General features: G+C 36.8%; 1 protein-coding gene across 9 annotated transcripts in view; it reads right to left on the bottom strand.

The window, feature by feature from the left end:
• KCNT2 (potassium sodium-activated channel subfamily T member 2) overlaps positions 1-26,279 on the bottom strand; it is a 115,358-nt gene that overhangs the window by 73,864 nt on the left and 15,215 nt on the right. For 8 of the 9 annotated variants that reach the window (XM_059854482.1, XM_059854479.1, XM_059854481.1 and 5 more), the window contains exons 2-6: positions 13,139-13,218; positions 7,609-7,708; positions 4,822-4,878; positions 4,075-4,123; positions 2,736-2,795 (exon numbers count right to left, since the gene is read on the bottom strand). In XM_059854482.1, coding sequence (XP_059710465.1) covers positions 2,736-2,795; positions 4,075-4,123; positions 4,822-4,878; positions 7,609-7,708; positions 13,139-13,199 — 327 coding nt within the window. In that variant the 5' untranslated portion in view covers positions 13,200-13,218. The remainder of the gene's footprint in view (positions 1-2,735; positions 2,796-4,074; positions 4,124-4,821; positions 4,879-7,608; positions 7,709-13,138; positions 13,219-26,279) is intronic. The other variant, XM_059854484.1, reaches the window with a different exon arrangement.

The following is a 26,279-nucleotide window of genomic DNA, read 5'->3' as shown; positions in this document are numbered from 1 at the left end:
TAATTCTACTTTTTTCTAAATTTGCACAATGGCTGTGACTGATTAAATGTTGAGATGAAAATCCACATATTAGAAAAGGAAGTTGAACTTCAGTGACTTACAGCTTTACTAATGCTGTGTAGCAGAACTCCATCATAGGTAATGCAATAATAGTGTAGCACATACCATGGCAGTATTACAAGAATTTGCAGGAGAGCATTATATTTTCAGTTGCAATAACATGTTCGTCTTCCCTGAAAAAATAACCACCTGATACAGCCACTGAAAATGAAATACAGCCTCCATATCATATATAATTCTTTCTCCATTTTTAACTCTCCACATCTGGAAGCCACTATACCTCAGGGACAGGGATTATTGTCTTCCATGTAATTGCAATTGGTTGGAGTCAGACATACAAGTGAAATCATGAAATCATCACCTCTCTGCAAACTGAGAGGGTTTTGTGTGAAGAGTAAAATCAAAATCAAATCTGATTTTTCAAACTGAACCATTTTGTGATTTCACAAATTTCCTCATTTTTAATGTTAAGAGTTTCCTCCTCTGCATTACAGAGAAGAAATGTCACATAATTTAACTGTGCAGGCAAAGTGCCAGTATGGACGGGCTCCAGGTAATTAGGGATGTGTGCAGCTGTAGGATTCTGGCTTCCACATGGAAATGCATAAATGCATCATGAGTTCTGCAAAACTGCCTTTTGCAGTGAGAATGTATGGTGCTGCTCAAAGCCCTGAGAGTACCTGAGCACCAGGCATAAGCAGGATTGCCAGATGTCTGTGGGAACTTTTGACAATGGAGGTTTTTGATGCAGACATCTTTCAGAATTCTGGCCAAGTATTACAAACCTTCCTGTACTACTTTAGGCTGTGAGAATGCAGATTGTAAACCTTCCATTGCTGGATCCAAGTGATCATCATCTCAATACAGTGCTACATCCTTTGCATTCCTCTCCATTTAAAAGCTATAAAAAATGCAAATTCACTGTATCATAGTAGCACGATATGCTACTCTGCCCTCGCTACTCTGCAAGTTGAATCTTTTCTCATATGTCATGGACCAGGTATCAGAAAGGTCAGTCTCTCAGAGTATTCTCTCAAATGACTGCTTTATTCATTTTACAGGTTATTTGTGAAATCCTAGCAATGAGCACTCCAATGCAAACACAATCATCTTTTTCTTGTTTTCTCATTTGTTAATTCTCTGACTCTTAGAAGTTAGTTAACTAAATGGTGAAAGCTTTGAAAATGTTTCCATAAAATAAGTAATCTGCCACAGATTTACATGAACCAAGGCACCTTTGGTCACTTTTGGTCACCTTGGCTGTGAAGAAAAGCCTTACAGTGGGTGAAATGACACTACTCTTAGCTTCAAGAGAATGGTGTACATAAAACTAGGAAAAAAAGACCAGAGGAAAGAAGGTGTTTGCATCAAGTGAATTGATGTGACTGACAAATTTTGTTGTTCCTCAGATTAATCCTTTAGTTCTTTCTCTTAAGGGGAGTGAAATCACAAAATTGCCTCAACTTCTGTGACAGGTGTATGCAGCAAATCAGGGTAGTGGAGCTTTCCATCCATCACACGCTGATCAGTGACTTCTCATGGAAGCTGAATTGCCAAGAATTCATCTTTTGTACCACTGAAACTGATACAAATCACAAGCAGAATGGATGAGGATAAAATGCTGCCCAATAAACTCAGGAACAGCAGAAAATGTGATTTCCCTTTACTGTTTAGACACCAGGATATAAATTTTGGAGTATTTCTGCCATAATTGATTTGCACTTATAACCCCAACCTTTAAATAATATATGCTCCAAGGGTTAAGAAGAATAATTTTTAGACATCAGACAACTGCAATTGTCTTAGCATTACTGGGCACTAAGGAAAACATTTATGCCATAATCACTCTGTAAGCACACTGAAATACAAGTCTCTAAATTCAGCAGTGGCTCTGATAGCTACTGAGTGTCAGTAATACAAAGTATAATACAAAAAAAAAATTATTCCCCAAGATATTTTCAGCTTTAGAAACCAAATACTTTCATATTTTCTTTGGTAAATGATTTCAAATGCTTTTAGTGTTTTTCTCCTAAAGATACTAAAAATGCAGAGATAGAGCAGAAGAAGATGGAATGAAGAAAACTGAATAATTATATTAGAAAAAATTAACTTTTAAAGGAGAATGCAAATACAAAAATACATTGTATTCATATCAAATGACTTCAAGATATTTTGAAAAGATGTTCCCATAGCATCACACGGATGAATTACACAAGTATGTAGATATCCCTTTTTTTTTTTTTTTTTTTAAGTACTGTCTTGGCCTAGTTTTTCTGGACACAGTTTTAGAGGGCTAAACCTTGAATTATATGTATTGAGTAGCTACAGCTTTAAAATCTATGACAATTGTGTCCAATACATTATGGACAGACAGATTAAACTGCACAACTTAAAATCAGTGTCCAAAAATCAAGGTCACTTTTGAGAATGTGTTTTCAAACTACAATGGAAAATAATGAGCATTTAATTGCTGACTTCCACTCTTTAGATATTAGAGTTTGCTCATAAATTTGGGAAAGGGGCTGCCCGTGTGACAATATGCCATCCTGGAGAAGTGTGTTTTTCTCAGCTCCCTGCTTGTACACCAGCATGGGCACAGGTACATAAACTTTATATTGAAACATTTACTCATTATTTTTTAATGAATTCTGCCTAAAGTAACAAAGAGTACTTACCTTGTAGCTTAGATAACTTAGCAACAGAGTTTCAAAGAGACTTATTACAGCCACAGACACCTTAAGTGAAGTGAAAAAAATGTGCATTAATACCAGCTTCTAGAGAATAGATATTAACATTACAATGAAAATAAAAGATTATCTAAAACAGCTCTACCACGAATCCTCTGAAACTCTCTCAGCTAAGAGCATTTTGCTTGAAGCTTAGATATTGTTATTTTTCTGAGTTTCATTTATTCCTAAACAGTACCAGAATCTTCCCACATGACAGAGAGAAAGAAGATGTAAATAAGCAAACTCAGTCAGCTCTTTACTTTCTTGTGAAGATGCTGTGAGTGTGGAATAGCAACTGTTTTTTCTTACTGTGTATAATGCAGAAAGTTGAAAGCAGATAAAAATTTGACAGATGAATAATTATTGATTTTAAGATTTAAATGCAGCAGAGCTCAATTTACCAGCCTCCAATTAGATTATGTGGTTAGTGCGTGTATTGAAAAGTTTAAAATAGTTAAATAGTCAGATATCAAAATAGTAAAACAAAATACTTTATAGATATAAAGAATTTACTGATGTTCTTTGCACAGAAAGTATTCGTGTTTTAATGTGTATCATGGGGCTATTCCATCAAGATGGATTCTACCAGGCTGGAGCCTGAGGTCAAGCCTCAGGATTTTAAATTTTAAATTAATGCTCCCTACAGCTGAAAACTCTGAAGGGTGCACAGTGTCTTTATGTAGAAGTAAAAAAAGATGCTATGATTCGGGAAATAATTAAAATATACAAAATTATTAAAATAGGCAGTCAAAATATATCAGCTTCTCCAAAGCTGATATATTAATAATTTTAGATAAACTCAGGCTTTATTTTCAAATAAATTCTTACCCTTACCCAACAGACATATTAGAAAAGGGTTACATGCATAGAAAAATAATTATCTCAGTATTTTTAAATTACATTTATTAATCTGAATGCTAGGTCAAAAATTATTCAAACTGTGCAGATTCTACCATATTTTCCAGGGCTTCTTCCCTTATAAAATTGTGTATTACATAGAGGTGCAATCATTGCATTGGCATGGCACCAGTCATGGTTATAGAATCTAATGGCATAACCTTTTTGGAAGCTTAAGTAGTAAGTTTTTTCTTAATGAAAAACCACATTTCACAGAGAGAATCAGTACAGATCAGCTGATCTTTATGCTTTTGCTGTACTTGGTGGTCAAGATTTCCTTGCTGACATCAACATTTCCAAGTATCCTTTAACACTGCTAGAATTCTGTAAATCAGTTTCATCTGCAGTTGTTACATGGAAATAACTGAATTTGTCATTTACATATTACCTGTAATCCCCATAAAGGTAAGCTTCGATTCACCCAAATAATGGGAGACCTGTTCATTACAGTAGGGAAATAAATATGAAATTAATCATAATCTGGGGTTTCCAACAAAACAAAACAAAAAAAAAGTTGTACATGTGAATGCAAATTAGAGCAGACTTATTGAAAAAAATTCTCAGTATTAAAAACTTCAAATCAGTAGTTACCTACTAAGTATTGACATGTCTTGTATTTCTAATCCACAGCAAATCATTAGGTTCCTGTGGGAAACTGACAATCCTTTTGTGTGAACAATTTGCTATCTATACAATGATATAAATGGTACCTAACTCTTAGGGGCTGTGATATCTTGGAAGAATCCCATCAATGCTAATAGGCACTTGATACAGCCCCACTGGAATGGGACACTCTCAATGGCACAATAATTTCCTGTTAATCATTTCTGTTAATCATTTGCTGCTACTCAGAATTTGTTTTTTTTAAGTTAAGGGCATTCTTTTTTTATTTCTGCAAGGTATCAGCATTGATGGAATGCAGATCTCACATGCATCCAGTCCAGCAGTTCACTTTGCAATCAAGAGAAATAATTAAATATTAAATGCAGTTTGTAGATTCAGAAATGTAAGTCATAGAAACATCCTACTATATGTTAAAAAGCCACCATTCCAAATGGAAATGGATTTGTCCTCCTGTGTTCCCTTCCCACCATTCTGTGGACTTTTGGGTTGCTGTTTTAACTTAGGAACTCACCAATCAATTGTTCCAGGTGTGTAGTTTTGATTGGAACAACTCCGGTTTAACTCCTTACTGATAGTTGCCATACCATCCATGCAAAGTCCATTTCCATTAGCAAATGTGTGTGGGAACACAGTCATAAAAACATATGGGAGGAAAGGGATATTAATTACATCATTAATTGGTCTATGAAATGCATGCAATAGTTTGAAAGCCAAGGCAATCAATACAGACATTTTTAAAAAAAGGAACTTTTAGAAAGTACTGTATGTGTTCCATATCTGTAGATAAAGGAGTGTGAAGCATTCCAGGTTACATTTTTTGAAGATTTCTTTTCAAATTTAGGAAGAAGACAACTGAAATGATACTTTGTAAAGATGAACTAAGTACACAATATATAGTGAAGATAAAGAGACCCTAGAAATCCTATCCCATGGACAGGCTGTGATACAAAGAGCACATTCTCAACAGGAAAGACTGCAGCAAACTACACTTGCTAACCTCTTTTGAGGATGTAAGGAGGGCTGGAGATGCATGCAGCAGTATTTCAAGTGCAAAACTGGTGATACCCAAGGAAAAATATTGGCCATTATACACAGGATGTAATCTTGCCTTTAATTGCTGGCACAATCTTCCTTTCACATGGTCATATAAGGATGTGGGAATATATCATTTGTAAATGATGACAATCATCCTTGGCAAGCGAGGTCAGCAGAAAATAAAGGGATCAGCAGCTGTATATGTGTATGATCTGAACTGTATATGTACCAGCTCTGAGTGGGGCAGTGCTAAACTGTACCCATTAATAAGGATGCTTTATGTCTTGAGCTCTTTCCTGTACACCTGCTGTGCCTGAAGGAGTGAATGAAAGACCCCACCTTGTGCAGGCATTTCTGAAAAACAGGAAATAAATCTGATGAAAAGGATTCCTCCCATATTTGTCACTTTAAAATCAACCAGGTGAAAACATTTTTTGTTTTCTCAGCATGCTGAGTAGTTTCTTTCATCGGGCTGTGACACAGTACCTAGAAATTTATTTTTTTTTCACATCACCACATCTTCAAGAATGCATTCAAGCAGGAGTTTTGGTATCAAGCCCTCAGGATCTCCAGGGCATTAATAGGGTGCCATTTGTTTGTCTGGCACAGCTTCTAAGATTAGGACCTTAGTTAAGCAGGCAGAAGGACTTACCTGAATTTTCTCAGGCAGACAAATGTTATTCAGAGACAGAACACACCAACTACTCTCTTAGATGTACCACAACACCATGTAAGGGAATAACATGTATAGAAAATATAAATACACTCTCTGGTGAATTGTAAAACACTTGGATTGAAGGACATGCCAGGAGAAGTGTGAGGCATTCAGCAGTCTGCAGATGTATATGAATATGCATCTTGGCACATAAATACAAAAGTATATTTGGCACAAGGTCTGATATTCTAACCTGTCCTGCACACCCAGACAGAACCATGCAGTACAATATACTCAGCTGGGCTCACCAGAGGTCTCATAATGAAGGAACTGCAGCAAGCCAGAAACCATGATTAGATGGAAAATGCGAAATCCCTGAGCTGCTAATATGCCTGAATTTCTAAGGATGGATTCCCTCTTCTCCACAACTTCTTCTGGAAACTTTACTGTTTGTTTCCTCTTATTGAAGAGCCATTTTAAGGTATTTGTAGAGCTGTTTTTACAGGTCTTGTTTTTCAGGGAAATTTCTTCACGGCCCTTTTTTGGAACTTACAATTTCTCACAATAAATTTTGACCAAAAAAATTCTCAAATGTATGTTCTGTACTTCCTATTCACATATCCTTCTCTCATGCACTGCTGAATAAAGCAAATATTCTTAACCTCTCTTTCTTTTGGATTTCATTCTTGCAAAGTAGAGTATTTCTTCTGGCACTAGATTTTTTTTGGTGTTACCCTTCCTAGATATAACTGATATCCAAATATTAAAATTAGAAATCAAACTCTGTCTGCCCCTTGCCTAAAACTGTGTGAAGACTGCTGGTTCTATCATCCTAAGCTGAGTATTTTTAATGTGCTTTGTTTCTTTCAGCATTTTAGGACAAAAGAATCAAATCAAGTGAAAGGAAGTATGTTAATAAAATGTGATGCTTATTAGCATTAAAAATTGAAGAGATTCAATATTCCTGGGATATAAATACAACAGAAGTACAGGATTACATAAATTACAATTTCTTCTACATTTGGTGATTAATTGTGTAACACATTAAAAAAAAAGGGTGATACAGAATACCATACTGGCAATTCAGGGTGTGCTGCATCATTCATTATATCCATAAATCATCGTGAGTATAGAATGTACCTTTGGTCTCACTATTCTGAAGTGTTTAGAGAAAGCAGAAGGCTAGAAAATGATCATCAATATCATCTGCATGAAAGCTCAGTTTCACATATTTGTCTGTCCATTTCTGGAATCTGGGGTTTTAAGTAATTTAAGCAAAATCCGAAAAGAATTGTTGCATAAACTGGGAATCAGACATTTGCAATTTTATATAGAAATGTCATGTAATATTACATCTAAAATATATGTTTGCACAATTACATCTGATGCACAATATCTAAGGAGAGAGCCAGGATTATTTTAGTGGTAAAGGGAAAAAATAATACTGTTATTTTAGTACTTATTTCCATTCACAATGTAAGAGCAGCTTTGTAATTCTTTCAAAATATCTGGAAGACAAAAAAAATCCTTCATGTATTTAGTAATTTATTTCTTATAACTTAAATAATGCTTTGAGAGCAGAAATGAGGAAAAAACCCCAAACATTACCATCCAAGTCCTTGTGCAGGATCATCCAGGAGCACACGAACTATATATAGGAAACAGCTTAGGAGCTTGAGAGAGAAATTGAATAATCGTATTCTCAGACCTAGAGAGAGAAGAGAAGAGAAGAGAAGAGAAGAGAAGAGAAGAGAAGAGAAGAGAAGAGAAGAGAAGAGAAGAGAAGAGAAGAGAAGAGAAGAGAAGAGAAGAGAAGAGAAGAGAAGAGAAGAGAAGAGAAGAGAAGAGAAGAGAAGAGGAGAAGGAGAAGAGAAGGAGATGAAGAAGAGATGAAGAAGAAAAGAAGAAAATAAGTTCATGGATTTTAAAATTTCACCAACCTTCAAGGTAAAAATAAAAGGAACAAGAATAGTCTTTCAATAAAAAGCAAATATCTATATAACCAGTCTATATAACTCAGCCTGTTTAACTATGCAGTCACTTGTTTGAAAGCTATTCTATGCTGTTAATCCTTCACTGATGCCATTCTTTGGGTCTTGGGTAGTTTGAAAAGTTTTCTTTCTTGGGAGGAGAACCAGAACTACGTAATGCTTTTTGAGATACAGGATATAGCAACATGAAAGAACACACTTTCAGCCACAGGCAGGGGATATCCAGTGGCAAGCATTTAAATATTAATATCTAAAGAAGTCTTCATACAGTAGTTTCACATACAGAATATATAACTCTATTCCAACTTATAAAATATTAAACTGGAGTTATTTAATGCTGAAGTTGAATAACTATGCATTCAAGAATCAGGACATCTAAGTCATGCTGAATGCACAACTGAACTGAATCAACAACTCATTCTACAGACCATGTAAATATTCTAGCTGAATAGACAGGCCACGAATACTATCACAAAATATTACACTATTTCCCACAAACATGGGTTTAATGCACAGAGACAGGATTCCTTCAAAGGGATCCACATGGACGCTTACTGCTATCACACAGGCAATTTATTTCACTGCCAATTGGAGCCCTTATCTACTGAAACTGAACTTTTTTATGTGATTTTGCAGTCATTAGAGGATTAAGGTTTAAATTTTTAGTACTGCTCTTGAATTCAGCAGACTTTTTTGCTAGTGTGAATATTTTCATCTGACTCTTAGTGGTAAGCATTCATTTACTAATGAATTTAAAACTGTTAATTGACTAATGTTAGGTGACTGAAGGTCACTTAGGCAATATTATTTTTAGTCTTGCAAACTGAGAGTCCAGTTCTGTGTGGCTGAGCTCTTCTATCCAAAGCAGAATTCTCTGAGTCTTACCCAGATGTGACTTCCCTTGTCCCAGTCACAGCAAGGACATTGTGCTTTATTGTTTTGTTGCAAATACTTCAGCAGGTCTGTTGAACTCAATGTTAATATTTTTGTGGTTTGAGAACTACCCAAATAATGCATACCCAAAGCTGTGTGCATACATTCCCTTCTAAGGGGTGAATCACAATCATTTTATGGTAATATTACTTTTTTTTCTTTTTAACTTTACTCAGTCCTAAGTTCAAACTCAGTAAAATCAGATAAAAGTGATAAATCAGTTTTTATGTCTACTAGTTCCTTTCCCATTAAAATTCCATCTACTACAAACACAGAAAAATAGGAAATGGATTCTTAAATATTTTACCATGCAACTTCTGAGCAAAATCTTTAGGTTTATTACATAAAACTGCTAATTACTTTTAACTGTGAAGTTGCAGTTATCACATAAGAAATGGATGGACTTTTACAGCACCTTGTTTTGTGAACTAAGGGCTAAAATCCTGTGAGAAGTCCCACAGCTGTTACTGGCAATTGGGCTTGATAACATGAACCTGAGGATTCCTGCTCCCCTATTAAGAGTAACTAGCCACTGACTATTTATTCCCCAACATGCCTGAAGGGAGGGAAGGACAGAAGGAAGCATGGAAATAAGTTTTATCCTATTATTCGACTTGGCTATTGCTCTGATGCTCATCTGCAGCTTTTTTTGAACTGTTGCTGAAGAAAACATGATTTATTTGTTTGTCCTAGGCCTTTTGTAGAAGTCTGCTGGAATATGAATGATTGCTCTGTTGGTTGCCAGGCTATTGCAACTAGGAAAGCAGATAAAGTTTAAAACAGCCCCTAAACATAAACAAACAAAAAACCTACCAATTTTGTATTGTCTAACTTTCTTGGGCAAGTACAGAAGCCTGTTGTTTTTCTCTTGCTTTTTAGCTCTGTAAACGTTATTCTCGGTGTGAAACACTTTTTTTCTGCATTGATAACAGCCTGGTTTCTAATCATCTTTTGAAATTACATGTTGGTTTAAATGGCAAGAGAAAATGGTTCTTTTCTGATTAAAAGCTACATCAATACAGCAGACTGACGGTTCAGCCTGCTGCCCTAAACCCTTAACTCTCAGATCTGAGTTCTGACAGCTCTGGAACTCAGGCTCTGGATATCTCCATAGGAATGGCTGTTTCCCGCAGAATGGGAGGCAGGGTTTTCAAACCAGCTGTGTTTGCATCTAAGGGCTTCAGCAGAGAGTGCATTTTGTGGCTGGGGTTGTTTATAAAGCAAGGCAAAGTACAGGTTCTGGAGCGTAGGTGACTGGGTCAGTTACTAAAATATAAATAGGAAAAACAGGCTTTAAGTCTGTCCTGGGTCACCTCTCCTTGCTCTGTGTGCCTCAGCCATTAGTGACGTATGCAGTCACCCTTGCTAAAGTTTGGGCCATTAATGCAGGCCTAAAACATGCAATTTTTCTCTGATAGAAAGATTCTGCAGCCTCATAGCTGGGATTCTCTTGTGAGTTGGAAGCAATGCATGTTTTCCACTATCATGGGGATGTAGGATTTCAAATGTGGGAAGGAGGTGCACAAACACTACAGAAGGCATTTAAAACAGGTTTTCAATCATTATTCTGGTACAAAGGCAGCATTTCATATTTGTTTGCTTCCTGTCTATTTTTGTTCTGTATTTCACATGCTGTCAATGGATCAACATCGTCTGCTTGACTTGATTTCTTTTCCTCCATTCAGAGCCAGATTGCTTAAGTAGCAGGGTCATTGGCACAGAATATCTCTGTTTTGAATATGAGTGGTGCCTGAAACTTGTGTTCAGCTCCACCCTTCATGCACTGCTATACAGTTATATATTGTTTACTGGGAATGCAATTTCACTGTGTCTGTGTAAGAAAGTTGTTACATACTCTTGTCTTATTTAAAAGAACAATTGATAATAACATTTCAAAATCTATTTGTTTTGTGTACTAAATAAAACCATGTCCAATCCTAACATTTCCTTCTCAGTTTAAATAAGTATTTGCTATTTTTGCAAGCATTTAAAGTATAGAGTGATACACTATGTTTTACCACTTCTGACTGTGACTTTCACTTTTATTATAAATTCTTCCTGCTCTTCTTGCAAACATTTTTGTAGATTAAATGTCAGATTTAGAGAGTTGGTCTAAACAGAGTGACAGATACCAGGTGAGGATTTTAGAACTACCTCCCATTATTCCTTTCCCATAAGTCACTAATAATATTGCTGATTTTCAGCAAAATTATTTCAGTGGCAGCTGGCTTTAGGAGCTGGGCCAAAATATGCTCTTAATAGTTCATATGCTAGTGATAGTTATCCTTATCCCCTCTTCACTGACTTGAAACTTCACTTATCTTTTCCCTTTGAGATTTATTGTTGGCTGTGGTAATCCAGTGTGTGGCCCTGGCAAGTTACAAGCAAGTCATGCTTGTATGACTATGTCATTTTCTTTCTCTTTTTTTATTTTTTATTGTGAGGGTGCTGCGTGACACCTTTGTAAGATATTTTTTTATACAGTGTTTGAATTTGATTAGACATTTGCTTGCAGAAGATTAAGTGGAAACTAGATTGACATGAGACACAGATTAAAGCTTGTTTTATCAGTTTACACAAGGACAATACTTAATAAAACAGTTGATATTTCAAGTTACTGGCCCATATGTGATTTAGATCAGGACAATATTCTGTAGAAAAAGCTTATAAATTCTAGACCAGACTGCTCTGGTTGGCAAAACCATGTGATATTATCAAAAACTGTTTGGTGAACAGGTTTGACTTAGTTACACTATCCAAAACATTTTCTGATCCTACTGACAATTTTTTTCTCAATGACAGCAAGTCCATCTTTAATTTGTGAAGGAAGGTTTTTAGTGCTCTCACTGAAGGCTGTCTAAAATCTATTATCATTGTTTATCAGCTCCCTGGTACCTCTGGGCAAGAGACTCCTCCTGTTTCCGTGGAAAACTGAATGAGTACACTTAACTGTACTGAGAGGCAGGTTACAGTGTCAGCAGCAGCTCTTTGGAGGCTTTCCTTGGGGAGATTCTGGTTCTGAGTATTTGGACAAGAACCAAGATCTGCACAAGCAGAAGGAGTGCTTGCACTTATTAATACTGACTAATTTGGCTTGGCGATTTTTCTTGTTACTCATGGTGCCTTTTTCTTCTTTTTTCTTTCATATTAGAGGAATATTTTTCTTCCTACACTTGGAAAGTAAAAGAAGCTTAGCCAATAAAATTATCAAGTTCTGTAATATAAAGCTAGTTTTTATTTATTGCTAGCTGTTACAGATTGAAGACTTTTTGCTATGTCTTAATTTTGAAGGCTTGATCTAGTCTCTCCAGTTTTGTTTGTCTGTGTATTTTCAGACTGGGACATCAAAAAAATTCTTTCTTTTATTTTTTCTTTTATTTTTCCAGGCACAAAACCATGAAACAATTTTAACTGTACAAAGGAAAAAACGTATTCTTTGTAGTCTAAAAGCTTTATGTATAAAGCTATTGTAATTTTAGTTCTTTGCATGTGAAAGGCAAAGAGTGGTAACTTCAGTCCTGCTACACAGAAGAAAACTGAGGTCAGTTACTGATCTTCTGACCTATGAGCTCCACTGTTCTAACCAAGATTGGATAATATTCCATGTTGCTACCCACTTAGACCAGTTGCACAGGTAGATTTCAAAAGATGAATATCTTAATTCCTCCACATTACTTTCTTCCATGATGGCCAATGACATTAAGCACATATATCAATGAAGATATACTTAGGTTGGACTGTACTCTTGAGACTAAAAGTTAAGTTAGACTATAGGCTAATGACAGGGCCAACATTTCTGAAGTACCACATCCCCAACAGTCTCCTTTCCAAACTTTTTTTTTTTTTCAGTGCAGATAGTTTGAAATTTTAGGAATACTTAACACTTCAAAAAGCTGGGTACTTTTGCAGCTTTTTTCCTTTACCATTCTGAGTGTCTTTCCTTTCCTAGTCACAAGGTCATGACTTATCAATGAGCATTGCTGCCACATCATTGCAAATTAGTCAACTTGATCACGACACAGAAATAAAATCATGATTGTATTTAACAGTTCATGACATCACTAATTGTTTGATCCTGCATGAGCACATGATTTTCAAGTTTAAATATTTTAACTCAGAAGAAAATTAATAACTTCACTGTTGCCTTCAACCGAATTTGATTTTACTTAAAAGTATCACAAATATGCTTAGCAGAAATTAATCCCACTGCTTACTTGATCTTTGGTTTTTGATGAAGAAGAGCTTTAGTCTCTCTTTAAATGTATTTTCATTCATATAGAATTCAACTTGCACCCTGAAATAATAAAAAAAGAAAGTATTACGGTTGGCAATGAAAGATAATAAATCAATATTTCATAATAATTTGTTTCCCTAATCATCTATTCTTGTTATAAAACTGGAGGGACTTATAGTGAGTGTTCAGCCAAAAGCTCACTTGGCTTTGAATGACTAATGTTGAAAGGTTAAAAAAAATAAAATAAAACAAAAAAAAAAAAAAAAAAAACCAAAACACCACCAAGCAGAAGACCTTTCATTATCCCCTTTACATGCAGAATAATTTTCATATTACTCAGTGTACACTGGAAAATAAGAAGGCTCTATGCTTTTGGGATTTTCATTGGATGACTGTTCTCCTATTTTCATGTTAGTAGGGAAGATTTCCTTGATGTCCAGCTTAAGCCTCCCATCTCAGTTTAACTCCTTTCCTGTAAAAGTGACATTTTAATGATCTTTTTCTGTCTTGTTAATGATTTTTCTGTCTTGTTCATATTTCTGTTGAATGTTCATGTTTCAGTTCACTTGTTTGTACTCACCTATCATCACCTGTGTACCAAACAAAACCACCCTCTCTGAACTTGTTTTTGTCACCATGAAACAGTGAGAGTTGAAAGCAAAATTATGTTGCACTCACACAATATTGTACAGAAAATAACTCTCCTCCTGATTATATTAAAGCAACAGGAGCATCTTTCCTCCATTTCCTCAGATCTGCCTGGATATATTTCATCTTTCTGTCCCTCAGTTCAGCCTGAGTACCACTCATGCAATAGTTACACAGACTAGAAGAGAGAACTGTTGCAGGGACTGGCCAGGGAGGAAGGTGTGTAGCAGTTCCGCAGAAAACCTCGGGCTCTTCAGAGTTGTGGAGCTCCAGTGCTTGCTGGAAGATGAAAGCAGCATCACTCTCATTCTCACTGAAGTCCCTGCTTTACCCAAATTACTGACTCTCCCTCCCCAAGCCAGTTGTCCCCCAGCAATGAATCTCTACCCCAGCACATCTGTGCCTTCCTGAGCAGCCAGAGCTCAGCTGGAGAAGATCTAGTATTGCTCAAGAATAAAGTAACATCACACCAGTGAGTTCATTGCCTATGCCTCCCTTTCTCTGTAGCTCGTCATGTTTTGCACAGCTGCATGTACTTTTTCTGTTCATAAGCATGCTTGAACTTTATTTCAGCATTTCTTCTCAGCAGTCTTTCATCACATAACTGTACTTCAACTACTTGGTTTTATATGTAGTCATATTCTTCTAGCAGAATCCTGACTTGAGTTTTTCCCTTCTTGCATGTGAAGCCTTTTGCTGAAACAATTTTTGTACAATATACTGTTGCCTGAAGTGTCTCTCAAACAGTTGTCTATACCAGATATTTCTGTACACTTTTGGAATTGATGGGCTAGTTACTTATGGGCTTAGAATGGGTGACATCCCGGGCAATGTGACCTTTCAGGCCTGCCTATTACCAGAAATTTAGGCATATCACTTTGTAGGACAGGGTCATAACAAGAAGGCTCTGTGATTCACTCAGTGAAGTCACTTAATTTTAACTAGTCATTGCCTTAGGTGTGTTTTATTGTAGTGTTCCTTCTAGGATGGGTAATTACACTACTTCCTATTCAGAGGAAGCACAAACTCAACCTTATTTTTAAGAATCTTTTTTCCAAGGTACTTACTGTCATTAATGCAGTGACAGTTTTAGTGGGAAACATCTCCCATGATTTGGCAGCTGCCACATGCTAAGTGTACATACTTAATCTTCAAGGATATATTTCAAGAGGTAAACAAAGTGGCACAAGCTCTTGAAGTAAGGGATGTTACTGAAAAGATGCATGGTGGGTTTGGTTTTTTTTTTAACACATTCTGAATTAATCTATCAGCATTCTGGTAAGAAAATTTCAGTAATCACTTATCATGAAACAGCAACATGTTAACAGTGGGCCATGATTTAAGGATGAAGAGGGAAGAGCATGTGGGAGCTAATCACCCTCCTATCACCAGCACTATGAATTGCTCTGATGGCCTTCTAACAGCTGTCTGCTTGGCTTTTCTTAGAAACCTGTGCTCACAGGAAGCTGGGATTCCACAGTGCAGCAGTTTCCATGGCAAAATGGATCACAAATGCTGCTAATGCCACTTGTGTGGCTCCTTCTCTATCCCCTGACTTCTTTAAACTTTTGTAAAAACTGTAGTGGCCTTCTACATTTGCAGAGATACATTATCACACATCTGTAATCAATGCACTCTCCTGATACTCTGGCTATCAGAGAATATTTCCCTTTGTTGCCTGAGGGTTGCTATTTACTAAGTTAAATATGACTGGCTGAAGGAGTCTCTGGCAAGAAGAGAAATCTCTAAATACTGATCTTTCCCAAGACTACTTTTTATTTCTAAGGAGAACCCTCATTCTATTTAAATGTTCCTTACAATCTTTAAATGGTTAATGTTTTACCTCAAGTATTTGCTCTTTTCTGTATTTCTCCCACTATGAAGTGCAGCCTAGCAAAGGAGGTTTTTGGGAACCTACAAAAAATAAATTCTGATCCCCCATTGAAATATTGAGAACATTTTGTAGCAGCAGTGGTAAAGGGCTTGAACAAGATTTTTCTGGACTAAATTAGTACAGGTTATTAAGGGTGTTTCAAGTGAGGGAGTGAAATTCTTGGGATGCACTTATATCAAACTTGATTACTCTGTTGCAGGATATTTGAAATTTGATTGCAAGCAAATGGTTTTGACAAAATGGCCCACCACACAGATTAGGGTGATAGGATATGTACATGCAGACCACCTGGCCTACAGAATAGATTTGGGTTTCTTCTGTACTTATAGTGTAACTTGAAAATGTAGTTTTAATGATTTGTGCTACATGTTTATCTTCCTGTAAAAGATAGTCCACCCTAACCAGAAGGAAGTCAAGCTGAAGGATTAAAATGCTATTCCTTCAGAGTGGTTACAGGGAGAGAAATGGTTGATGAATGTAAAGATTTTGGTTATGCAGTCAGTTAACAGCTTCAGAATTTTTCAGTGCAGGTAGCTGGCATTGAATATTCCATGAAAAGCTTTTGGATGCTAAAAGAACAGGTCTTATGTTTACTGACTTTTACTTCAGCTGTGTTAAAAATGCACAAATACATGATGCACCTGTAGCAAAAACTACTGAAGTTATATTATTGTCCTGAAAACACAGAGTGGTGTGTTAAAACTCAACACCATTGGTAGTGGTCATCACTAGTTTAAACCTAAACAGGGATGCCACTGCTGGTGGCTGTAAAACACTGGGACCAATCTCTCTGTGCTCGGGCCACTTAACTCATTTTTCCTGCATTTTCCCATTGCTATTTACAATGTCATTCTAACCCCAGAGCCACACTTTACTATAGTAACAGTATGATCTTGCACCCTCAAAGGTACAAATCGTCGTTCTTTCATGTTAAAAACCAGATTTGGCAGAAATAATCACTTCACAAATGAAAGTATGAGCTGGATTTCTCACTACGTGCATGCCAAGAGCTGTAAATGTTTATGTTTACTATTTATTGATGTTGGAATCAAGAAAAGGTATTAAGTGTACAAACAGAGCCAATCTGAAGAAAAACACTTACATGTATTTAAATCTGTTGTTTCGAAAAGGACATCTCATTTTTTTCCTACAAAGAAAGCCTCAAAATAGGAAAGGAATATGGAGGTTTTTTATTGGGATTTGCCAATTCAATATATGTGAAATCCTGTTAGATTTCAGACCTGAAAGCTTATTATGTAGGGTATAGATGGGTGCTTAAAAATGAAGCACCAGAATTGCTAAAGTCAGCTGCTATTATCAGATCTTATTTTACTGCAGCAAAAAAGGAAATAGGTATTTTTTCCTTATAGCTTTCATGAAAAGGATTAGTGTGTTTTCAGGATGACTGTCATGGGTAACACTTCTATTTGAAGTTTTGCAAGTTCTGAAGCACTCAGAACTCTTGTTTTAAAAGCACAGTAAGCACACTTACTGAAGGTGTTTGCCATGCACTGTGCTGGTGAAATCTAACTTTTGCAATATGGTCCTGCATTTTCTTAAACATGGTTCTAACAAGTGCAGAGTACTTAAAACTGACAGGTATAAGGTCATTTTCTGATGGGGATTTGCATCAGTTTACTAGGAACAAACCAATAAATATTTCCAAGCACTCTGCAGAAGTGTGTTTGTGCAGTATTGTCTCGTAGATTCTCTATGATATCTGACACTGGGAAACTACATGACAGAACACAGGTTCCACAGGGATTTTTTAGTTAGAAGCTTCCTTTCATATCAGTGAATCTGAGTTAAACTCTTTAGTGATGTTTTTCCAGGCATACCTATATTCACTTGATGTAATTGGATGTTAACATCAACATAAGTAATAGATTTATAGATAGCAGGTGTTACCAGTGTCACTGTAAATAATTCTCTGCTTTAATGAAACAGAAAAAGCATAAGCTAAGTTAATAACAAGCTATAAAATATATGATCAAGGATGCATAAATAATCTTAGAGATCAGAACTGTATCTTACGCTCAAATTCTTTTTAGTGTCTCCCTACCACAAGTGCTGCTTTGATTGAAACAAAACTAAGACAGCAAAAAAAACTGGCCAAACCAAATTTTTCAGCTTGCACACAGTAAAAATTTGGATCTGCAACTACAAAAAAATACTTTCTATGTCAAGGCAAACTTTTCCTTTACTTAACTGTTCAAACATCAAATGCTAAAAAATTCAGCCCTTAATTAAAAGTATCTTCCTTACAATTTAGACAGTACATGTCTATATTTTTATGGATATAAATAGAAATGTATCTTGAAATCTGAATGCAGCCAGCTTCATGCTCCTTTTTGCAATCAGTTATGTAAAACTGTCTTTGTGAAACCAATACAGGTCTATGGCAGCAATTTAATATTACAGCAGCAGAGAGAGGAAATGACACTATCAAACATTTCTGTGGAAAATATCTCAATTTTTTCACTCCTTTGAGGGAAAGGTTTTTAAGGGAAGACTAACAGCAAGAGATGAGACTCAGCAGCAGGTAGCATGCATGATTTTCAATCAATTAATAATACTTTTGTGTTAATCCCTTAGTCACAGTCTTGCACACTCAGAAGAGGAAATTATCTCATTCCTGCATTCATGAAAATCCATCAAGAATTCACCATTCTAGTAATGGTGTTGTAATAAAAAGAATGAGTTTGCAATCTGTAATTGTCTTTAGAAATTTTCTTAAAGGAGAAAATATACGGATGCTTTACTGTGGGAAAAGAAATCTCAAAGTAGTTTCCCTCACACACTTGACTTTTTACTGCAAATATACTTTTCTGTTGTAAGCCTGTTAGCTAAGGAGAGAAAGTTAATAAAACAAATGTGAATGATGCATTAAGAAATAGTGCACTTTGAAGCTGAAGTTTCAAAGAAAACCACTGAAGGAAGATGCTTAGTAGATTTTTAAAGACTTTTTTTTCCATACAAGGTGAGGAAGTGGATATTTTGAAATATTTTTATTGCATGTAAAAATAGCTCCTTTTAACTTCTGGGCAAAAATACTTCACATGTAGGATATATACAGCACAGAGCTGCTGAAATGAAAATCCATTATGCAAGGCTTTTCTACTGGCTAAGTCTGAGTAACAGGATGTGCTCCATGAGTTTGATTCCAGGCACTGCTCAGTTTTATGGAGTTGTGCCAATTATCCAGACCTGAGGAGCAGGATAGTTAATTTGTTGCTTTTTGTTTTCTTTTTATAATAGTGGCAACTATTTGTCAAAAAGAGACTTGAAAGGAACTTGTTGAAGTCAAGTGTTCTGTGATAGCTCCTTTCTGCCAGCCTGGGTTTAATTGTATTAGTACATTAAGATCAAAATACAAAGTAACCCATTGCAAGCTATTTTTTTGTACTCTATTCCTCTGTATCACAGCTGCTCATCCCTTATCAGTGGTTGATCTAAAACAAAGATCCTTCTCCTGCAAGCCCAGCACTCTCTCTGTCCCCTCTGTGACAGGTGAGGCACACACAGGGTCAGGCAGTTTGCACGAGCATCTCACACACAGAAATTACTGTTCTTAGAATAACAACACATCTCAAGTTGTTGAGTTAAAATTTAACAGTACTTTCTACTACAGGATTTTAGTGCTGAGCACTGCACACCTTTCATTTGGAGGTATTTATTTTTGCTTACCAAACCTCTGTGTGTATGCAATGCTGCCAACTAATTGTTACCTCAGTAAGACTCTTGTTCTCTCAAAAAAACCCCATTAATTATTTTCCCAAGCAGACACAGCCATGTCTATGCTGAAGAAAGCCTGCAGGGTCAGGGGTAGTTAAAGGATTTTGGCAGCCCTCCATCTATTTGCCTTCTTGCCCCCAGTCTCTTTCTTTGGCTCTCTGAAACCTTTTCCCTGTTACTTCATCCATGCTCAGTGTCCACAGTTTACTGTCCATAGTCCTCTCATTCCTCCTCCTCCTCCTTCTCCCTGTTCTTCCACCCAAATTTTAAGGAAACCTCCAGTCCCTTCTTCAACCGTTCCTTTTCTCTAGTTCCTTGCAGATTTCACCTTTTCCTTCTTCCTCTGTGGCCTAAACAGTTTCACTATTTGACTTGAAAACACTGAGAAAATGGCACACTGTCCCACCCATGGGGTTTTTTTCTTTGCTCTAATTCCCTACACAGACCTTTGCTTTCAGCACATCTTTCTTCCTTACACTCTCACCATCTGGAATTGTAACTCAGACTCTGGACTTCACTACTCTTAAAGTTATCATTTCATGACTATGAGAAATCTGTCTTTTGAGATGTTTACCTTTTCTCTCCTCTTGAATTATTCCCTCAGCTTTCAGTCTACATCAACTACTGCAGATTAGGATACCCAACCAATATCAGGGCTTTACTCTGCAGCACTGCCTAAATGCCACATGGACATCTCAGTTTTGGTGCTTTGGCCCTTAAAAATCCTTCTTCCTCAAGCCCAACAGGAACTTAATGGTGACCCCTTGTAAAAATATCCACTCTATGTCCAAAAGAGATGCATGGTAGCGATGGAGTTGAGTCACTCCTACCCAAACACTGAACATGTGATGTTATTTCTCTGTAGATTTTATTTTAATAAGTTTTGATTCAATTTGCCCCCCATTTAACACTTTTCTCTTAGAAAACAAGCAGTAAACACGATGAGGGACATTGTCATGGAGATTATCCAGATAAAGATAGAAACAGGTGTTCAGAGAAATAACAGCCTCAAACTGTTCTGGTAGATTTTGTTATGTCTAAAGAATTACATGAATAAAAATCTTAGAGGCTCATTGCTTACTTTAGGTATGGCAGTTTACAGGTCCATACACCTTTCTTACACGTGAAGGAATACCTGTGAATGAAACGTGCCATCTTTGCTTGGTTTTTGGTTTGGTTGGTTTGGGGGTTTCTGGTGTAGGTGTAATAGACCAGAGCTTAAACCAGCAAGAGACACTGTGTGAACTCTGGTCTCCTGTTAACAAGAGAAAGGATAAACCCATGTCTTCACACTAAGGAAATGCTGAGCAAACTCTTCTCACTTGGGTCCCTTGCAAGTGACTTGAGTTGCTTCTGATTACCCCAGAAATTCAAATCACTATTTATTTAAACTCTACTTCTCATCTCTAAGTCTCTGATTCTTCTGTTACTCCTCTTCAGTAAGTTATCTTTTAGTTCTCATTTTTCAGGATTTCATCTTTTCAAAAACAGCAAGTAGAAGGCTGAGCGCCTTGGTATCCCCACAGATTAGATGGCTAATCCCAGTTTTATTTTTACTTTGAAATAAGGAGATTTAATTTTCTGAAATCACAGCAGAAGTAAAGCAGAAGGAAGTAAAAAAGCAGATGGATAGAAAAATAAAAAAAAAAACCACCAAAAAAACTTTGTGGGTGAATCTCAATCTGTCATTTTAAAGTATCACATGACCAAGTGTAAAATATTATTTTAAATAAGACTTGCTAATATGCTACCTGAAACCAGAACCCCCTTCCTAGCAGATTTGATCTAATCACTGAGAATAATGGAATATTCTATTCACTTAAAGCTGAGTAAAATAACCAAATAGGAAAATATCTAGTTTGAATATTTTTACTATTGCTTAAAGCACTTAATTAGTATTTTTCACCCAAAATAAAGGTAAATTTCTTTCTATGTCAACTGTACATTGTATTTTACATTGTGTATTTTACATTTAATTGAGTGGTCAATGTGAGATTCAATAAAGCATATTGACTTTAATTCCACAGCTTTTTATTGTCACCATCTTGTTCTATTATTATTTCTGTTTGGTAGCTTTACTTCTTTTGTTCTTTTTTACTGTATTATGCTAGTTATACTTGGCAGTCTTCAATTATAGCCAAGGATTTATTCAGTGTTTCCTGAAACAAATGCACAATACAATTATATCAAGTCAGAAAAATGTATTTTGAAGGCTTTGGGGTTTTTTCCAAACTCATATATTGGGATTCAGTAAGTTAATCTACACTTCTCCCAATGACACAGTAAATTATAGGGGAATATTAGCCTTACCTACCCAAGAGGAAATAGAGCTTTATGAAAAATGGTCTTAAACTACAGCATTCAGTGTGAATTTACACAATCTTATATGGAGTCTTACCCACTGATTAACATTTCATAAGGAGAGAAATTTCAGAAATGCAATGTTCTAAGATAGAAATGTCAACATGTCATGTCAAAAACATGTCCTTTTTTTCCCTCTGAAAATTTTGTTCAATGAGGTAATTGTATTTTATATTTTCTTTACAGTTCTTTAAGTAGGAAGTAGACTCAGTTTTTCCAAGGAAAATGCATTCACCAACCAAAGCATTGTTTTGTTTTCATTTCAATTTTAGCACTACCTGGGATTTTTGGCCCAATTAAAATAGAATGTGCCTTCTGTATTTCCTCTAATGTGATAATAAGATGATGCCTCAAAGCCTGACTCACATAATTCTCTCAAAAACTATTCACTCTGTGGCAGAAAAAATCTTGCAGGTAAAATTCATCTCCAGTGAAAGTTTGGTACTCAGTCTACAATTCACCCCTGCCCATTTTTCTGCATAAGCAATCCAGGTACAAAGCTACATTTTCAGATACCAGTGGACTTACTGCCACTTCACAGGAAAGTAAGCAGTGAAACTTCTAAGACACAATAACCTTCATATACTTAAATCTGACTTAACCAGAATGAAGTTTTAGTCTTCAGTGCTCTTATCTGTAGCCTTTGTGTGCAGTCTCCACACCTGTGATACACGCATCCTTGATTCCCATTATTTGACCTCTTGGCTGTTCCCTTCATCTCAGGAGATGCAAGGAAGATAAGTGCTCAATTTCACTCCCTGTTATCACCTTTGCTACTTACTCCCTTCCTCCCATCCCTAATCCTCACAACTTCCTCTTGCCACCCCCTAGCTGTCAGCACAGTTTGCTTTGTCACCTCCTCATCCCCTCCGGAGAGGGATGTGATGAGTGTGGAATAAGTGCCAAAGCTGCTCTCCAGGGCCCTCTGCAGCAGAGTGGCTCAGAGCAGCTCATACTGCACAAACAAGGCTGGCTGAGATGTGCTATGTGCAAGGTAAATTCTTGTACATATCGACATTGCAATGTAAACATGTTTATTTATATAGGACTGACAAGATTATGGTACTTCCATAGAAATTTTCTGAAAACTGTGCTTGACGGGTGCCTTGTAGTGCAACAGAGTGTAAATAGAAGTCCAAATCACTATTGCAGCAGAAATCCACAAAGGCCAAAATGATAGCACTTATTATTTCTCCAGCTGTGTCTTTAAAAAAACCACATAACTAGAAGATAAACAAACAGAAACATAAAAGTTTGAGAAAAAAATGTTACAAAGGAGTCACAGTGAGCAACCACCTCAAAAAGGCTTAAGCACAGGTTTGTGGAAACAGCAGCAAAGCCTTATGATGTAGCAAATAGAAGCAGCTGCCCCATGATTTGAGTGTCTGTAGTAGCAAGCACACAGTGTCATCAGGCTCAGGCTGCTGGAGCAGAGGGCAGAAGGTTCCCTCTCTTGCAGCTTGCAGAGCAGCAAAGAGCAGCCCTGACAGGAGGACAGGGCCAAGCCTTGGGCTTTGGTTTGAGCTTGCTATTCGAGAGCTTCTGCCAGAGCCTGGCATTGCAGAGGGGCTCAGGACATGAGGTGTATGACTGATAAACTTGTAGGCAAGGGCATACACAACTTGGGAATTGTCTGTGCTTGTGTGTGTGTGTGTGTGTGTTCAGCATGGACTCTTTTATAAGTATATATTTAGGACCTCTGCAGAAACAGCAAAATCATTAAGGAATAGTCAGCTGTGTGCTTTCACTTAATCATCTGTGGGATGTTTATCAGGCTTTCAGGAGAGTCATTTAGGCAGTTTTTAGTTTACAGAGACAGTAGCTGTTTGATTTACATTTGGAACTAGACAGTTGATTATTTATGAACACGTAGTTCACTGCTCTCAACAATGTGACTGCTTGCCAGCTATCATTAAATCTATCAGTAGTGACCAACCAACACTTGATGTGCTCATTATCAGATAAACCACCAGTACAGATTTGTGTACAAACCAGATACAAACTCCACATCACCCAAGTCAGGCTGTGCTGACTGTTGGCAGACAGCAGTAGGCACATTGTCAAGTGAGGCTGTTGTTTTATGACCAGTGGAAGAAGCTGCCATCTGTACAAGTGAGGGAGAGTGTCTCTGCTCACACCCCTACAAATGGGTGATTTCTACATTAGTCTGACTGGCACTTTGCTCTAACTGGAGACTGTCTATATTCTTTCCTTTGGAGAATTTCAAGCAGATCAGTTTGTTGATCATCCTCATCTTTGTGATTCCTACACCTAATGTAAAGGTAGAGCAGGAGTAAGCACTCTGGGACAGTGGAAAAAACAGACCCCTAGTGCACTTGCAGTGTTTGACTGACAGTGATTGCAGTCTCTTTGCACTGGTGTAAAGGACAGCAGAAATTTGCTGCCACAAATTCTTGCATGTCCAAATAAACAAAATAATGGGAAGAAAGGATGGGTGGGGAGACAACAACCAAAAGCTCTGCTCTAGGATTGTGCAGGGTGATTGATGTTCATGGAACTGCATTCCTAACTGTGATCACAGAGGTAGTTTTTGCAGAACACCTCACATTGTTACCTGACCACATTAATAACCATCCATTCAAAGCCCTTTTCACAAACACAAGTTACTCCTGGCTAAGATGCTACAAATGCTTTTCTGCCACCTTTTCTTAATGACACTGCCTGTAAATGTTAACTAACAGAAAAGCTCCAGAGCACATTTTAGCACTTCAGAACACAGCATGTGGACCACTTGGGTGTCACTGGGAAAATGCTGATGACTTGTTTCAATAATAACTATATTGATGGTAAGAACAAAATTAAGATTAAATGGAAATTTGTAGAAATGAGATATGTTGATGGAGGGAAATGTTCAGAAAGGGAGTATAAAAGAATGAGGCTATATTAAAATCAGCAACAGTGTGTTACTTGCTCTGCTCTTACATTATTTCCTTTTATGGCTTACCACTGTCTGCTAAATAAATGACCAAACAGACCAGTTCATTCTGCTAAGTAACAGACTAAGTCTGCCTTTGTGCAGACTCTCTTCAGTTTTAAAAGAAACCTAATTGAGGAAAGACAAATATGGCTGGCAAAAAAAAAATAAAAAATTGCAAGAGCTTTCCCCCTTTTAACAATGGCATTTATAAAACTAAGAATCTTAAATTTCAGCTGTGTAAATTTACAGCCTCAACTGAAACAGCATTATACACTGCTAGGTTACTAAAACAAAGCATTCTGTAATTCCCTATTTCAATTTGTAGTGTTTATAAAATCAAAATTGATCCTTTTACAGGCGTAGTCAGAAGTGCAATTCAGACATACAAGAAGGTGCACAAACACAGTATTCCCAAAAGGAGGCTTTTACAGGTCATATTTTTGTGCTAAACTGATTCTGGAGAAGCTGCAGATAGCCAGAGTCAATAGCTAAATCCCCTGTCCCACACTACTACACAAACACAAATCTACACCTGAAGGCTATTGAGCCACTGCTCTGCCCAGGGGAAGGCTGTGTTCCATTTATTGCTGTAATCTTGGCCATTTCTCCTGCATTCATTCTTCCATCTTCATGTTTGCTGTCTTTAAATGTCTTTAGAAAACCAAGCCAAGCTCAAAACCCTCTAACAGTGTCTCTCAAGTGTCATATATCTTCCAGATTAAGGGTTGTTCAGTACCCTGAATTCTTCATTGTTCAATTCATATTTGATCTGTACATCCTGGTCCTGTGCCCCATCTACTCCCTGCACACGGCTTGACTTCTGCCCCACTCTTTTTGAGAGGGGAATCCTGTGCTGCTCTGTTTCTCTGCAGTGTCTAGGCTCCAATGCCAGACTCTGAGTTGACATATTTTGTAACCACAGATAAGAGTAAAGTTAAAAATAGCAGGTAAATAAAACCACGGCAAAAGGCGAACCAAAATATTCTCATAATGTGCATCGAGAATGACAAAAATATAGGTACTGGTTAGCATGTCAACAAGAGATGAAAAAAGAATAAATGGCACCCATGCCAAGATCTACAAGTTGGATTAGCCTGGGAACAAACTAAGAATGAAGCAAATGACAGATATAAATAGACTATGAGCTGTAGCACTCTGCTCCATTATGAGATAATTGGAAGAGATAGATAAGGGGGAAGTCTAAAGCGAACATCATGTACTAAAATTTTCATAAGGCATTTCAAAAGGTTCTCTAGAGGTTGATACTGAAGGTAAAAAATCACATGCTCATACAAAGGAAAAGAAGCAAACAACACAAAAATTAAAATAAACATGTTCTGATATATCATAAAGTGAGTGCCTCGGATCAGTAAAAATACTTCAGAAATATGCCAACTTTTTGGATTTTTAATATAATAAATCAGCTTAAAAGTCACAGAGGAAAAGAACCTACTGAATAAGAAGGTAACAACTTGAAAAAAAATATAGCACAAACCCCTGTTTCATAAAAGAATGTACACATAGAACGAACAGAGAGCCTTCTAG

This window comes from Haemorhous mexicanus, chromosome 9 (assembly GCF_027477595.1).
Source record: "Haemorhous mexicanus isolate bHaeMex1 chromosome 9, bHaeMex1.pri, whole genome shotgun sequence".
Taxonomy (NCBI): Eukaryota; Metazoa; Chordata; class Aves; order Passeriformes; family Fringillidae; genus Haemorhous; species Haemorhous mexicanus.
Note: the sequence above shows the minus strand (reverse complement) of the source record. Positions and strands in the feature narration are given on the sequence as shown.